Below are 16,716 nucleotides of genomic sequence, written 5' to 3'. Positions count from 1 at the left end.
CAGCAGCAAGAGTGAAATCATTGATGTATACAGAGAAGAGAGTCAGTCCAAAAATTGAACCCTGTGGCACCCCCATAGAGACTGCCAGAGGCCCGAACAACAGACCAAGGCTGTCGAGTCTGCCGATGAGGATGTGGTGATTGACAGAGTCGAAAGCCTTGGCCAGGTCAATATAAGGCTGCACAGTATTATTTCTTATTGATGGCGGTTAAGATATCGTTTAGGACCTTGAGCGTGGCTGAGGTGCACCCATGACCAGCTCTGAAACCAGATTGCATAGAGGAGAAGGTATGGTGGGGTTCGAAATGGTAATATGTTTGTTCACTTGGCTTTCGAAGACCTTAGAAAGGCAGGGTAGGATAGATATAGGTCTGTAGCAGTTTGGGTCAAGAGTGTCCCCCCCTTTGAAGAGGGGGATGACCGCAGCTGCTTTCCAATCTTTGGGAATCTCAGACGACACGAAAGAGAGGTTGAGCAGGCTAGTAAAATAGGGGTGGCAACAATTTCGAGCAGATCATTTGAGAAAAAAGGGTCCAGATCGTCTAGCCCGGCTGATTTGTAAGGGTCCAGATTTTGCAACACTTTCAGAACATCAGCTGACTGGATTTGGGAGAAGGAGAAATGGGGGGAAGGCTTGGGCGAGTTGCGCAGGGCTGTTGACCGGGGTAGGGGTAGCCAGGTGGAAAGCATGGCCAGCTGTAGAAAAATGCTTATTGAAATTCTCAATTATAGTGGATTTATCGGTGGCGACAGTGTTTCCTATCTTCAGTGCATTGGGCAGCTGGGAGGAGGTGTTCTTATTCTCCATGGACTTTAGTGTCCCAGAACTTTTTTGTGTTTGTGTTGCAGGAAGCACATTTCTGCTCTAACTGCCTGTGTATATTGGTTTCTAGCTTCCCTAAAAAGTTGCATATCACGGGGCTGTTCGATGCTAATGCAGAACGCCATAGGATGTTTTTATGTTGGTTAACTCTTGCAGCTCCCCCCTACTTTGTGCTATTCTGCCTGAAGACATACCCAAATCTAACAGCCTGTAGCTCAGGCACAGAACCAAGGATATGCATATTCTTGGTACCATTTGAAAGAAAACACTCTGAAGTTTGTGTAAATGTGAATTGAATGTAGGAGAATAACACACAATAGATCTGATTTTAGATAAAACAATGAAAAAAAACATGTTTTTTATTTTTATATCATCATCTTTAAAATGCACAATATAAAACAAACATTCAGATATGATGATGGGGACAATTTCAGTGAAAAATATAAGAGGGCAACAGTACTTGTGCAAGTTTCAGAATGATAACTTCCAAAATGAGTGTGCTATACATGACATTTATCATGAAGTCGCCCAGGTGTCCCACACAAGTAGCCCAAATGTACCCAAGTGACCAAATTGGTGAAGGTATACATTTTGAAACAAATAACTATATACAAAATGCCAAAATGGTATTCTAACACCCCCCCCCCAAAAAAAAAATGAAAAAAAATGAAAAAAAAAATATATATACATTTACAAAATAACATGGGTAACTATTTACACACTTTCAATATTTGGATGACCCCCAGTCCTCAATCAAATCTATTTATATAGCCCCAGCCTAAAACCCCAAACGGCAAGCAATGCAGGTGTAGAAGCACGGTGGCTAGGAAAAACTCCCTAGAGAGGCAAAAACCTAGGAAGAAACCTAGAGAGGAACCAGGCTATTGAGGGGTGGCCAGTCCTCTTCTGGCTGTGCTGGGTGGAGATCACAGTGGTTGTAGAGGGTGCAACAGGACAGCACCTCAAGACTAAAAATGAATAGTTTAGGGTTCCATAGCCGCAGGCAGAACAGTTGAAACTGGAACAGCGGCAAGGCCAGGTGGACTGGGGACAGCAAGGAGTTATCATGCCAGGTAGTCCTGACATATGGTCCTAGGGCTCAGGTCATCAGAGAGAGAGAAAGAGAGAATTAGAGAGAGCATACTTAAATTCACGCAGGACACCGGATAAGACTCCCAGTCGGAGTCAGAGTCACTGTGAAAGAAAATGTTCAGTTAGAATAGTTTCACATATGAGCCCTGTATCAACAGGTATAATAAACAGATATATATAGAGAGTTGAAGGTTGAATATATTATTATTACCTGCTACATCTACTGTCTCTTTTATATTATGACATTTCAGCTAGATCTACTGTCTCTTACATTATGACAGACCAGCTAGATCTACTGTATTTATTATATTACTGTCTTTATTATATTACAACAGACCAGCTGTGTCTACTGTCTCCATTTCACTTTGGCCATTGATGTGGTCCTGCCCTCTCCTCAACAGCCTCAAATAGGCTATTTCATGTGGGTTGGGGTGGGGCGGCAGACACACACATCTCACATTTCATGACATTAAATTGTTATATATTTCTTCTAAAATAAAAATCACAAATAATATTTTATATTATTAATTTCAAACAAGGGCATTGGCATGATAACTTACCAGTCCAAAACGATGTCCTCTCCCGTTTAAAAAAATATTCCTCCACAATCGCTAAATGAAGCGTCCAACAACAATCTCTGTCTCACCTTCCCAATCAATTTATTCTAAAGTTGTGTGTACATCTGTATATCTAGACTTAGATTTAGCTTTCCCTGACTTAGTCGCCATAATGATTGATATATAAACGGCTGAATCTGCGCATTCACCAAACAATGCAGTGCGTAATATGCGTAGCTTCTTCCGGTATGAAAATTCAATAGCGCATGACTCTCTTTACGGTGGAGCTTACTACATGGGTTGGTCTTGCAACACATAAACATGGCGTATTGCCGTTTAGCTCAGCTCATTGGCTATCTATACAGCTAGATTTCAAGACGATCAGTGGTCATTGGGTTAAAAGACAGTCAATCAACGAAACAGTGGGCAAATCATTGGTGCACAATGATGTCATTACTTGTCGTCTTCAAATCGGTTTCTTTCAGTCAATACGTCCCGCGAAATGGCCCATCAGGTTTGATTGTGTTACAAACAAACCAGTTGATTGCAATGAAACCAAACATGACTGGAAAAGTCACGGTCTGTGTGGGTGATTTACCGGGAATGTGTCGTCGAAAATGGAATGAGACGGAATTCACAAGGTACAAGCGGTTCACAAAATGTTTCGTGTTAGGCTATAAAAACAGATTTTATCAAACAAAAGATCATTCATTGTGTAACAATGAGCATTGGAATTGCAAACAGACGAAGATCGTCAAAGGTGTTATATAAATAATCTAATATCAAGCATTACTAGCAGGCCAATGCTCTGGTTAAACCGGATGTCCTCAGATAACTCTGGGCCCAGTGTCCTCAGTCAAGTTTAGAGCCTACGTGCAATAACATGATTATCCAAAGGACACACAGCTGCCATCACGCAAATATACTCCCCTGTAAACTACTAAGAACATCCTGCAACACTAACGAGCTTAGAGTGCCAAACTATCTCACTGACATTGACCCTTGCATGCACTCCTGCAAAGACAGGAAACACCTGAGCCTAAAGCAGACATTGCCAGTCCCTATATCCACGCTTCCTTGACACACAAACATCTCATGAGCACTGTACACTCACACTCCACCCCCCCTACTGGTCGGGTGCCAAGAGCAGGGGACTCTGCTGTGCACCAATGGGGCCCCTGCTCTGGCTAGAGCAGGCCCGCCTCCAACTCTTCAGGACCAGTCAGAAGACCAACACGACAAGACTCCACCTACATTATTCTGTGTATACATTCTGCTGTAAACTCTGGCTAAGGACCCCTTTCTGAGCTGACTCCTTCTGAGCCAAATTAATAGGGTCCGTGCACGTTAAACTGCAGGACAAGATATCTTTTGACTCAATAAACTGCCTTTTTGCTATACTTGATTACACTCTGTCCAGCGTCCATGATTTGGTCTCACTCTCCTGTATTTCAACACCAACAAATTGGTAGCAGAGGATGGTTATTCCTGAATTCGATCTATGATAAATTGGTGTGAGAGGCGAGACAAATCAGCGGCTCAAAATCAGACGGAAGAGTGACCTGTCCAGGAGACAATCAGCCATTCATCTTGCTTCAGGAAACCTGATCAGAGCGCTCTACTTAAAAGGTAAGCAGAGCCTGTTAAATCGAAATCTGCATATTGTATCTTAGCCTAAATCAAATTTTGATCAGAAAGTACTGAGTGTGAGTATGAATCGTTGCCAAAAAAATGTATACTAAACTGTTGAAGGCATAGGTCAAAAGATATCTTGTGCATAATATAACTTTTTATGATTTGTTAATGTGAATAATTGATCAACTGAAATCTGCATAGAAAACCGTCCTATTTTGAATAGGTTGTGTATGAAGTGAAGTTGAGTAGTAGACTGAAATCTGCATAGAAAACCGTCCTATTTTTTTAATAGGTTGTGTATGAAGTGAAGTTGAGTAGTAGACTGAAATCTGCATAGAAAACCGTCCTATTTTGAATAGGTTATGTATGAAGTGAAGTTGAGTAGTAGACTGAAATCTGCATAGAAAACCGTCCTATTTTTTTAATAGGTTGTGTATGAAGTGAAGTCAGGTAGAATTAATATAACCAGATTTGACGTTCCGCGATTCCGTGACGGGATGCATTTGTGCCCAATTCAGAGAAAACATTTGTTGGGGAATAATTGCCATACTGTGAATACATAAACGGTGTAAAATTGACGGCCGCTGAGCCCAAATCCTGCCCATACCAGCCGCCGTGCTGAATGCTGACTGGCTGCTATTTTCCTTTTTCTGCTGTGGGTATTCACCAGATGCTAATATTATTCTGATAATTGTTACACACCCGCCTAAATTCACTAATATATTGTTCCAAAAGGAAATTACTGAATTAATTCTAGAAAGTACTTAAATAATCCGCAGAGCTGAGCACGGACTTTTGAAAGAGCCGCAGAGCTGAGCACTGCCTTTGATTGACAAGCCGCCGAGCTATACACTGATTTTTTGTTTTTCATTTCTATCGATATTTCCTAAAGAAATATAATTATTCTGACAATTGCTATAGAACCGCTTGAATTTGTTAACATATTGTTCCAAGAGGTGATTGCTGAATTATTTTTAGAAAGTATTTAAATAATTCACTGAACAAATCCGAATAAAAAATACCGGTTCCCAAAGTGATAAAATTATTCTGACAATTGTTATAGAAGCGCCTGAATTCACTAATCTATTGTTCCAAAAGGTGATTGCTGAATTATTTTTAGAAAGTATTTAAATAAATCGCTGAACAAATTCAAATAAACTACAGGAGAAACACACACGTGGCTGGCACCACATACTGGGAAACCTTTGTATGCGAGGGTGGGGTGCAAGAGATAAGTCTGTGCCGACAACCGCGAATACATCCCTGGTTTCGACCTAGGACGGGCTAAGTATACAAAGATAGAAATGAACACATATACACTGAGGACTGACTGAAACCTAGAGGACACATTACAGACATTACCAGATGAGCTAGAATAAGGATTAGGAGCCAAATAAGACCTTTTTCAGATAATCACTGCCTTAGTTATATCCTGCCTAACCGCGTTAATAATTACCTTAGCAGTTCACGTAATTATTTTGTGATAACATGTCTGGCCCAAATACACCCATACTCAAGTTCAATGAATACTTAGAACAGCGCATGACTGATAGAGCGGGAGGAAAGGAACAGTAAGTGTACTGGCTAAAATGCCTACCCACAGGGCCTGCCACCCCTCACATCCAGTTTAAGTTCAACCAACTGAAAGCTCAAATCTACACTCTGCACCCATATAAGACTCCCCAAGCTGAGACACTGATGACTGCCCCTACACTGAAGACTGGGACGAAGACATGATGCACCTGACCCCACCTATCAGGTGTTGTACCATTGTGTGTGGCCCAGAGGGGGTGGCAGCACCGGTCATCCTACAACCAAGGAACCTCCATGCACCCCTGACCTGGACGGATGAAGCATCAACAGCTTTTGCACTCCTAAAAACAGATCTATCAGCGGCAGCAGCGGTGATTGCACCTGACTACAACAACAAGTGAACACAGAGAAAAATATGGCAGATGCACTCAACGCAGAAGAAGGACTGCCCCACTCTTGTGCTGAAAGAGCGGTACAAGAACTAAAACTGAGACCAGACCTGAAGAATGAACCACTGACCAATCCCGACCAATTGCTGTGCACTGATGGCTGCTGCTACAAAGGAGAAGAAGGAAACATAGCAGCCTATGCGGTGGTACAGCAACTCCCAGACGGTTCACATGTCAGCCTTGAATCAGTCATCATCCCTCAACCAGCATCTGCCCAATTAGCTGAAATCATCGGATTGACGCAGGCCCTCATCAGAGGAAAAGGAAAGACTGTGAATATCTATACAGACTCAGCCTATGCCCATGGAGCAGTCCACACTGATGGACCCAGAACTTTTACGAGAAGCACATAGCCCCACACACGAAGGCAAACTAAAGACCCTTCAAAAGGTCTCGCACATCTGGTGGCACCCTCAAATTAAAGTAATGACTGACTTATTTTATGACGATGACTTATTTTATGACGAATGCAATGTTTTTGACAGCCATAACCCGAAGAAGCCATATCAAACATACCTAATGCATATTTTCAGGACAGTAGCATAGAACACTATCTCTTAGTTATGGTAGATAGGTGTCCAAATGGTTAGAAGCAATACCAACAGCAAAAGAGAATGCTAGGTCAGTCATTAAGTGGCTACAAACCAAACTAATACCCAGGTATGGCATCCCAAGACAAATCAAATTTGACAAATGGCTCACATTTCAGTGACAAACACCTGAGACAGGTGGAAGAAAGATTTGGCATAACCTACAGATTTGGATCTGTGTACAGGCCCCAATCCCAAAATCTGGTGGAACGTCAAACCAAAAGCAAAAGCTAAGATAGCTAAAGTATGTGCCTCATGGGATAATGACTGGTAGAGTCATGCATGGTCCAACAAGGGAGGGAGGTCATATGCCCGCCCTTGATGTACAACAAATTGTAATGTCTGATTATGTGAAAAAACTGACGGTTCTCTCTGCAGCACTCTACCCAGGTTCACAAGGTCCAGGAGGGGGAGCTGCCGGGAGACACGCCACCACTGAAGGTAAAGGTTGGTGACTGGGTGAGGGTTAAAGTCCACAAGAGAAAGTGGCTGGAACCCAGGTGGACTGGACCGTACGAAGTGAAGGAGGTTACTTCACACTCAGTCCAGGTCAATGGTAAATCAGGCGCACCTTGGCACCACCTTACACATTGCACCACAGCCCCAACTCCTTCCAGAACACTGACTGAAGTCTGAGCTCATTTGAACAGCCTAAATTCGATACCAAATGAAGACAGTCCTGATTCAGGTGATGGAGTATCAAACTCCATCTCCCCTGACAAAGGAACCTCGCCCAGTTAGAGGGATATTTCTCTCTCCCTGGGCAAGGCTAGGAATATCTGGGCCTTTCTTTGTGATATTCCTACTGATATTTGGGGTGTCCCTGGGCACTTTCACATGGTTAATAGAACAACTATCACACCCTACCACATCACGTACACTTACCCAGTCCCCTATCCCTGATACCGTCCCTAACATCACTCACTCCAATCACTCTGGCTAGAGCAGGTCCGCCTCCAACCCTTCGGGACCATTCAGAAGGCGGCACGACAAGACTCTACCTACATTATTCTATGTATAAAAACTGCTGTAACCTTTGTCTAAGCCCCTTTTTCAGCTGTCTCCTTCCGAGTCAAATGAATAGGTCCGTGCACGTTAAACTGCAGGACAAGATATCTTTTGACTCAATAAACTGCCTTTTTGTTACAACTGAAATCCACTCTGTCCAGCGTCCATGATTTGGTCTCACTCTCCTGTAAGTTAATCATCAACAGCCCAAATTTGACTAAAGTTTCTTCCTTCACAATGAATATGCGATGTTTATCTTCAATTTCAGCTGCCTCCTCTTCTCCTCCTCAGACAGCAGCACTTGCCTCCTCAATGCTGCTGACACCGTCTCAACAGGTACAGATCTCTGCAATGGATATGCGCCGCTAGATGTTCTTTCTTTTCAGATGCGGGTTACTTGACACGAAGGATGAGTCTGTTTCTGCCCTCTACAATATTTCCAGAACATGACGTTGTTTTCGAACTCTAGCCATGGGAACATTTTGAGCCAATTCGCATTGAATCTATATGTTCTCCCTCCACCGGCTACAGTGGAGGTTGAAGTGACAGCGGGGGTCACGGTAGCTTCGCTAACATTGTTCTCAGCATCCCTAACGTTAGGCACCTCAGGTAAACCTTGTGAAAATGCTTTAGTTGATCCTTGCGAATACCCCTCGCCGGATTTCTCTTTCTCCTCGTCTCTTTTTCGCTTAAAATTGAACGGGCTTCATTTTTATATCACGGTAGGTTGTAATCTTTACTCCCACACTGTGCTCGCACATATCTATTTTTAGGGGCAAATGCAAGTGAAATACTCACACTGTAGAGCCCTGTCCTTGCAACATGGGGCCGTGCATTATCATGCTGAAACATGAGGTGATGGTGGTGGATGAATGGCACAACAATGGGCCTCAGGATCTCGTCACAGTATCTCTTTGCATTCAAATTGCCATCGATAAAATGCAGGCGAAGAAACCGGATGTGAAGGTCCTGGGTTGGTGTGGTTACACTTAGTCTGCGGTTGTGAGGCCGATTGGGTGTAATGCCAAATTCTCTAAAACAACGGAGGCTTATGAGAGAGAATTAATTTAACATAAAATTATCTGGCAACAGCTCTGGTGGGCATTCCTAGTCAGCATATAAATTGCACGCTCCCTCAACTTGAGACACCTGTGGTGTTGTGTGGCAGAACTGCACATTTTAGAGTAGCATTTTATTGTCCCCAGCACAAGGTTGCACCTGTGTAATGATCATGCTGTTTAATCAGCTTCTTGATATGCCACACCTGTCAGGTGGATAGATTACCTTGACAAAGTATAAAAGCTTATTAACAGGGAGGTAAAAAAAAAAAAAAAAAAGTGCACAATGTGAGAAATTAACTTTTTGCACATATGGAACATTTCTGAGATGTTTTTTATTTCAGCTCATGAAACATGGGACCAACACTTTACATGTTGCGTTCATATTTTTGTTCATTTTATTTCCGCACTATGAGGTTGGAATAATATTGTGAAAATGATAATGCCCTTTGTGTAAGAGCTGTTTGAAAAGGCTGCCTTATATTTCTGCCTGTTTTGGTGGGATAGAGTTTTGGCCTGCCTGGTGACATCACCAGGTGGTAAATTAGTTAATAGACCAATAGAAAAGCGTTCCAAACCCCTCTGCCAATAACAGCCACTCCGACCACTCCCAGATGGTCCTTGCAAAATTCTTGTTTGAGTTATTACTCTTTGCTAAGAAGTAGAGGCCTTGTAGTCAGACAAAATTAGTATCGTAACGTATATGGGCAGTTTACTGAATATGATTACGATCTAAATCTGTTTTGTAATTATCCATGATTGGGGTGAAAAAATTATATTCTGGTGCCAGCACGCATCTTTCGCATGTCGATCAGTCAAGTGAGGCTCTACGTGGTCTAAATAACTCAACTGGCTAGTTGAAGAGAAGGGCAGGGTGTACCTTGGTCCTGCTGCTCTGATTGGATAGTGAAGCTGTATTTCTCTGTCCACTCCTGTCATAATTTCACCCGATCACTTTTACTTGTTTCAGTCTGATCATTCAGACTGCTGCCTCTTGTTAGCCTGCTACTATGATGAATCAAATGGTAAGGACATTTGCTATCAGTGTGCATAATATCTCAGAAGGGGCGCGAAAGCGCTTTAGGTGTTTCCCCATGAGGCCAATGGTGACTTTAAAACAGTTAGTTTAATGGCTGTGATGGGAGAAAACTGAGGAAGGATCAACAAGATTGTAGTTACTCCACAATACTAACCTAATTGACAGAGTGAAAAGAAGGAAGCCTGTACAGAATAAAAAATATTACAAATATGCATCCTGTTTGCAACAGGGCACTAAAGTAATACTGAACAAAATATGGCAAAGCAATTAACTTTTTGACCTGAATAGCAAAGTGTTATGTTTGGAAAAAATTACTGAGTACCACTCTCCATATTTTCAAGCATAGTGGTGGCTGCATCATGTAATGGGTATGCTTGTAATCGTTAAGGATTGTAGTTTTTCAGAATAAAAAATCTACGGTATGGAGCTAAGCACAGGCTAAATCCGAGAGGAAAGCCTGGTTATCTGCTTTTCACCAGACACTGGGAGATTAATTCACCATTCAGCAGGAAACACAAGGCCAAAATATACACTTTCGTTGCTCACCAAGAAGGCAGAGAATTTTCCTGAGTGGCCGAGTTAGAGTTATGACTTAAATCTACTTACAGTGCCTTGCGAAAGTATTCGGCCCCCTTGAACTTTGCGACCTTTTGCCACATTTCAGGCTTCAAACATAAAGATTTAAAACTGTATTTTTTTGTGAAGAATCAACAACAAGTGGGACACAATCATGAAGTGGAACGACATTTATTGGATATTTAAAACTTTTTTAACAAATCAAAAACTGAAAAATTGGGCGTGCAAAATGATTCAGCCCCCTTAAGTTAATACTTTGTAGCGCCACCTTTTGCTGCGATTACAGCTGTAATTCGCTTGGGGTATGTCTCTATCAGTTTTGCATATCGAGAGACTGAACATTTTTCCCATTCCTCCTTGCAAAACAGCTCGAGCTCAGTGAGGTTGGATGGAGAGCATTTGTGAACAGCAGTTTTCAGTTCTTTCCACAGATTCTCGATTGGATTCAGGTCTGGACTTTGACTTGGCCATTCTAACACCTGGATATGTTTATTTTTGAACCATTCCATTGTAGATTTTGCTTTATGTTTTGTATCATTGTCTTGTTGGAAGACAAATCTCCGTCCCAGTCTCAGGTCTTTTGCAGACTCCATCAGGTTTTCTTCCAGAATGGTCCTGTATTTGGCTCCATCCATCTTCCCATCAATTTTAACCATCTTCCCTGTCCCTGCTGAAGAAAAGCAGGCCCAAACCATGATGCTGCCACCACCATGTTTGACAGTGGGGGTGGTGTGTTCAGCTGTGTTGCTTTTACGCCAAACATAACGTTTTGCATTGTTGCCAAAAAGTTCAATTTTGGTTTCATCTGACCAGAGCACCTTCTTCCACATGTTTGGTGTGTCTCCCAGGTGGCTTCTGGCAAACTTTAAACAACACTTTTTATGGATATCTTTAAGAAATGGCTTTCTTCTTGCCACTCTTCCATAAAGGCCAGATTTGTGCAATATACGACTGATTGTTGTCCTATGGACAGAGTCTCCCACCTCAGCTGTAGATCTCTGCAGTTCATCCAGAGTGATCATGGGCCTTTTGGCTGCATCTCTGATCAGTCTTCTCCTTGTATGAGCTGAAAGTTTAGAGGGACGACCAGGTCTTGGTAGATTTGCAGTGGTCTGATACTCCTTCCATTTCAATATTATTGCTTGCACAGTGCTCCTTGGGATGTTTAAAGCTTGGGAAATCTTTTTGTATCCAAATCCGGCTTTAAACTTCTTCACAACAGTATCTCGGACCTGCCTGGTGTGTTCCTTGTTTTTCATGATGCTCTCTGCTCTTTTAACGGACCTTTGAGACTATCACAGTGCAGATGCATTCATACGGAGACTTGATTACACACAGGTGGATTGTATTTATCATCATTAGTCATTTAGGTCAACATTGGATCATTCAGAGATCCTCACTGAACTTCTGGAGAGAGTTTGCTGCACTGAAAGTAAAGGGGCTGAATAATTTTGCACGCCCAATTTTTCAGTTTTTGATTTGTTAAAAAAGTTTGAAATATCCAATAAATGTCGTTCCACTTCATGATTGTGTCCCACTTGTTGTTGATTCTTCACAAAAAAATACAGTTTTATATCTTTATGTTTGAAGCCTGAAATGTGGCAAAGGGTCGCAAAGTTCAAGGGGGCCGAAGACTTTCGCAAGGCACTGTAAATCTATGGCAAGACCGGAAAATGGTTGTCCAGCATTGATCAGCAAACAATTTGACAGAATTTAAATAATTTTTTAAAGAATAATGGGCAAATGTTGCACTATCCTGTTGTGGAAAGCTCTTAGACTTACCCAGAAAGGCTCTCAGCTGTAATCGATGCCAAGGGTGCTTCTACAAAGTATTGACTCAAGGGTGTGAGAACTTATGTAAATTAGATTTCATTTATCAATTTGCAAATTATAATTATACATTTTGAATTCAGCCTGTAACATAACAAAATGTAGAATAAGACAAGGGGTATGAATACATTAACATAAAGGGGTGGAACAGGGCTGGAACCACAAACTTCCTTTGTCTAGGCCTACCTGCACTGTCTAGATTTCCTCATTTAATTACTGTTGTCACGTTCTGTTGCATAATTCAACAAGCGTGTCAGTAGCAAGATCTACATGCTTGGCTCTAGATATCACCTATCTATACATACTTTACATTGTGAGATCAGACATCACTATTATCCAAGTTTTCATTTTGGTGTTTGACAGGTCATTAAATATTTCCGCGTTCGTAACTTTAACGGGGAAAAACAACAGGCACCAACAAGAGTATGAAAGAGTCACTGGAGTAAAATGAAAGCAATCAATCCAGCGAGATATAAGTGACAAGTGGATTTTGCATCCCTCAAACAACAGGAAATAGATGGCTGAAAAAGACAGATCCTCAGGTGGGCGGGGCGTGTGCGTTGCTACTCAGCACCTCATTCAACATGTGGACTTCATGTATGCATGGGAGGATTGTATGTGACATGTTTTTTTAACTTCCTATAAAGCTTTCATCCTGTATGTCTGGGCCTACCGTTGGGTAAATGACTGTCTGGAGATGCCAACAGCATAGGTGCTTTGTTTCAAATCTGTCCTTAATTCTTCCTGGTTTCCCCCAATTCACCCCAACCCATGAACCCTTTCTTCCCATATGCTCCACAGGATTTCTATGATCTAAAGGACCAGATTCAGGATGTAGAGGGGCAGTACATGCAGGGACTTAAAGAGCTGAAGGTAGAGGGACCTGAGCTCACAGTGTGCCTTCTTTTGCCCCCTGGTAGCCTTATGGCATCACTAACCCCACTGTACCTACATCGCTCTATGGCCCCACTGACTGTAACCGCTAACTGTAACACCAAAAACACTCAGTCTGATGGCATGTTCCCTGCATGATCTTTCCTGCTCAGTTTGAAACGCACTGTTTATGGCATGGATTGAAAGCCTCGTTTGAACTCTAGCAGTGCTTGGGGAGTAAGAACAAGACCATGAATTGTCTTGTCTTTCAACAATCTGTCTGTTGGATGGGTTTCCAGGTTTGTAGTCCTACGCTAAAATCTATGATTAGCTTTCATTCACACAGCTCTGAGGAACTCCTGGTTTATTTTCTGTAGTCACTCTAAAAGCTCACTGTTCTCTGAATCTATTTGTGTTTAAAAGGGTAGTTTACTAACACACCTGATTCCTTGCATGTCCTACACTTTGGTAGAACTGAAACACAATAGCTGAACTCACTCCAGTTTGATATATTTTTGATCTTTTGTCTCAATTTGTTTTATTTGATTTATTTTGTGCTTTGAATCATTGCGCCGACTGAATCAATGCACCATCGATATCAAGTGGATCTGTTGTATCACTTGTCCATCTCGGGTTTTGTGAAATGGATTACAATGTAAGCCAAGTCCAAGGTGGGCTTCAGAGGGCGCATTGTGATGAAGTTTCAACACCCCATATTTTCAAACACAATCAAACCTGAGTTGGACAACTGATGGAACACTTGAGAAAAGTTGCTTTTCCTCTGTTTTTAGATCTTATAAGATATTACTCATGTTCATACCTTTTTTATGTCTTGATATGAGTATTGTTAATTTAATAACTCGAGTCACTTAAATGCGTCATACTGAATTAGTCATTTGAAGGTGAGACTGAAGTAGAGGTTGCATTTAAGACTCGCCAGTGTGCTTCAAACATCCCAAACATGGTTTCCTAGTTGAGAGACTAAATTAATGTACGAATACTTTCTTGCTCCTATTATCAGCATGGTCTAGGGTTGGACGACGTCAACCTTTGTCCTATTGTGATATGCGATGCTACTGGACGAATCCTGATGAAAAATTATGTTGAACGCCTGGGCAGAAGCTAAGGGCAGGCAATGCTAATCTTTTCTGATATTCCTGTCTGGTGGAGGAGTTGAACAGGTTTGTGTCTGTGGTGTGCACATGATGGAGCAGTGACTGTCTGATGAGGATCTGGCTGTCTTACTGTAGTGAGCTAGGTTAGAGGCCCACATCGTGGCCTGGATAGAAGCAGCCTGCAGTCTTCAGAACTGGATAATAGTTGCTTTATTTGCCTCATAAAATGGAACAAACTATTTGTGTTTAGAAAAAGGTAGTTTACAGACACACCTGATTCCTGGCATGTCCTACACTTTGGTTGAGCTGAAACAGAGTAGCTGAACTCGCTCCACTTTTGATATATTTTTGTTCTGTGGAATCGAGGGTTCCTTATTTTTTTTAATCAGTGGCTTGAATCATTCCGCCGACTGAATCAATGCACCGTCGATCTCACGAGTGTCCTTTTTATAATAAAAATTTATAATAAATAGGTTTAGGCTATAGCCTAATGCCCATGCATGGGAGAGAGAGAAATAATATTGTCTGAATGGACTTTTTGCGCTGCTTTGGTGGAATTCTCCGCTCTGTCTGGCCAACATTCCTCTCTTGCACTCTGTAGGCTATATATAATATTTATTGAAACAGGCTATAGCAAAAAGAATAGGCAGAGTAATTTGACTGTCACTTGTGTGTTGCCCTGCTGTGCACTGCAAGACTGTTTTCTTTACTTCGCGGCTCCAGTCAAGTTCAAATAGGCTAAACCATCGTCGTCTGTCACGTCACGATGTTGTCACCATCGATGATGGCTGTCAATCATCGTCGACAGATGATACTATCGCCCAACCCAAGTGTGGTTGTGCAGAGCTGTACTATTATTACTGTAATTACTATAGTAATAATAGTAATTATTGTTCTGTGGTATCTCCCTCATGGTTCATTCTGTAAAGAGGTGTGTGTGTGTGTCTGGTAGGAGTCGCTGTCGGAGGTGGAGGAGAAGTATAAGAAAGCCATGGTGTCGAACGCACAGCTGGACAATGACAAAGCCAACCTCATCTACAACGTGGATACACTCAAAGATGTCATCGAGTAGATGGAAGAGCAGATGGCCGAGATGCGTAGGGAAACTGAGGACAAGTCTAAGGTGAAGTGTTACACACACTCTCTCTCTCTCTCACACACACACACAGCATAGTAGATAACCTTTATCATCTACTGTTAACATATGCAGACTCGGACAGAGGTGAGCATATGCAAATTGCAGCTAAGTCTCCAACCGCTCTATCAACTTGTTCATATACTTGAACTCATTCATGTGTGCAGGTCTTATAATCAGCAAAGCGGCCAAGTACAACTGCACCATTGTCTGTCTGACCATGAGATCCACTGCTCTTTGCTGACAATGGGTGCAGCTATATAATTCCAGAGGAAACAAGGCCAAATCAAAATGCTCCCTAATCCAATTACCTGGCTAGACAAAAATGCTATAAGTGTAAACGTCAATGGAATCTTGCTCACTGCCCATGACTGCACTCTTATTTTGGGGGTGGATTTTTAACTTGTGTAATGAAGAATGGTTGCACTTTCTGATTGATTGTGACTCTTACAACGGCCCTCTCTCATTCCAGGAACTAGAAAGACAAAAGCACACATGCACAGTCCTGCAGCACAATCAAGCAGATTTAAAGGAGGGAATCCGCCAAAGAGATGAGCACATTAAGGTATGGCTGCACTAAGAAAACCAACATTTGGTGACCATCATTTCACACCTACCTCTTTATACACTTCCATTCTTTACAGTACTGTAGTCTGTGTACTGCAGCAGAAGGAAGTTCCATAGTGTGAGACTACACTTCTCCCTCTCATAGTCTCACACTCATCCCAGTGTCTCCTCTCCTGTTTCATCGTTTTCTCTGTCTGGTCTTTGTCACTTTTCTTTGCCTCGTCTCTCTATACTGAAATTATCTCTACTCCAGATCATTTTCTGGCCACCTGTCTTTTTTTTCTGGTCCCTTACTTGTCATCACTTTATCACTCAATTTCTATTCAAGGCTATCTACATTTGTTTCATCCTGTCATTTCTCTTTCCATCCTTTTCATCTATTTTATTCTGTTTTTCATTCTATTTGACCCGGTCTCTCTCTCTCTCTCTGTACGCAATACCACTAAAGGAGAACCAGCTAATCCAGACTAAGTTAGAGACCCTCACCAGAGAGGTGTTTGCCCTGTAGGAAACGATAAACTGGAAGGACAAAAACATTGGGGTAGGAGGTCACGCTTGGGGGGACTCTGAAGGATTGTGAGAGGCAATAGATGTGCACAGACAGCTTGTGTTGTTTTGGTTTGTATGTTTCTCTCTGACCAAATAGAAATTTAAGGTTTGTGTTTAGATTCAATACCTTTCACCCAGAAGTGTACAGTCGTTCACTTCCTTCTCGTGTATTTAAAAGCATTGAGTTGGTGCAAGCATGGCTGGAGGGAGTTTCCACCATATTCCTTACATCAGTCCAATTCCTTTTAAATTTATCAGTGGACAACTCAGCAGAAGGCTAAAGAATC

At 42.0% G+C, this 16,716-nt stretch overlaps 1 protein-coding gene across 1 annotated transcript in view; it reads left to right on the top strand.

Moving 5' to 3' along the window:
• Positions 1–1,493: 1,493 nt before the first annotated feature.
• The window catches only part of LOC110502258 (leucine-rich repeat flightless-interacting protein 2-like), a 24,001-nt gene continuing 8,778 nt past the window's right edge, over positions 1,494–16,716 (top strand). The window contains exons 1-3 of the mRNA XM_090216521.1: positions 1,494–13,063; positions 15,131–15,301; positions 15,786–15,878. Of these exons, the coding sequence (XP_090072647.1) occupies positions 15,251–15,301; positions 15,786–15,878 (144 nt within the window). The 5' untranslated portion in view covers positions 1,494–13,063; positions 15,131–15,250. The remainder of the gene's footprint in view (positions 13,064–15,130; positions 15,302–15,785; positions 15,879–16,716) is intronic.

This window comes from Oncorhynchus mykiss, chromosome 23 (assembly GCF_057628025.1).
Source record: "Oncorhynchus mykiss isolate SJ-2025 chromosome 23, ASM5762802v1, whole genome shotgun sequence".
Taxonomy (NCBI): Eukaryota; Metazoa; Chordata; class Actinopteri; order Salmoniformes; family Salmonidae; genus Oncorhynchus; species Oncorhynchus mykiss.
Note: the sequence above shows the minus strand (reverse complement) of the source record. Positions and strands in the feature narration are given on the sequence as shown.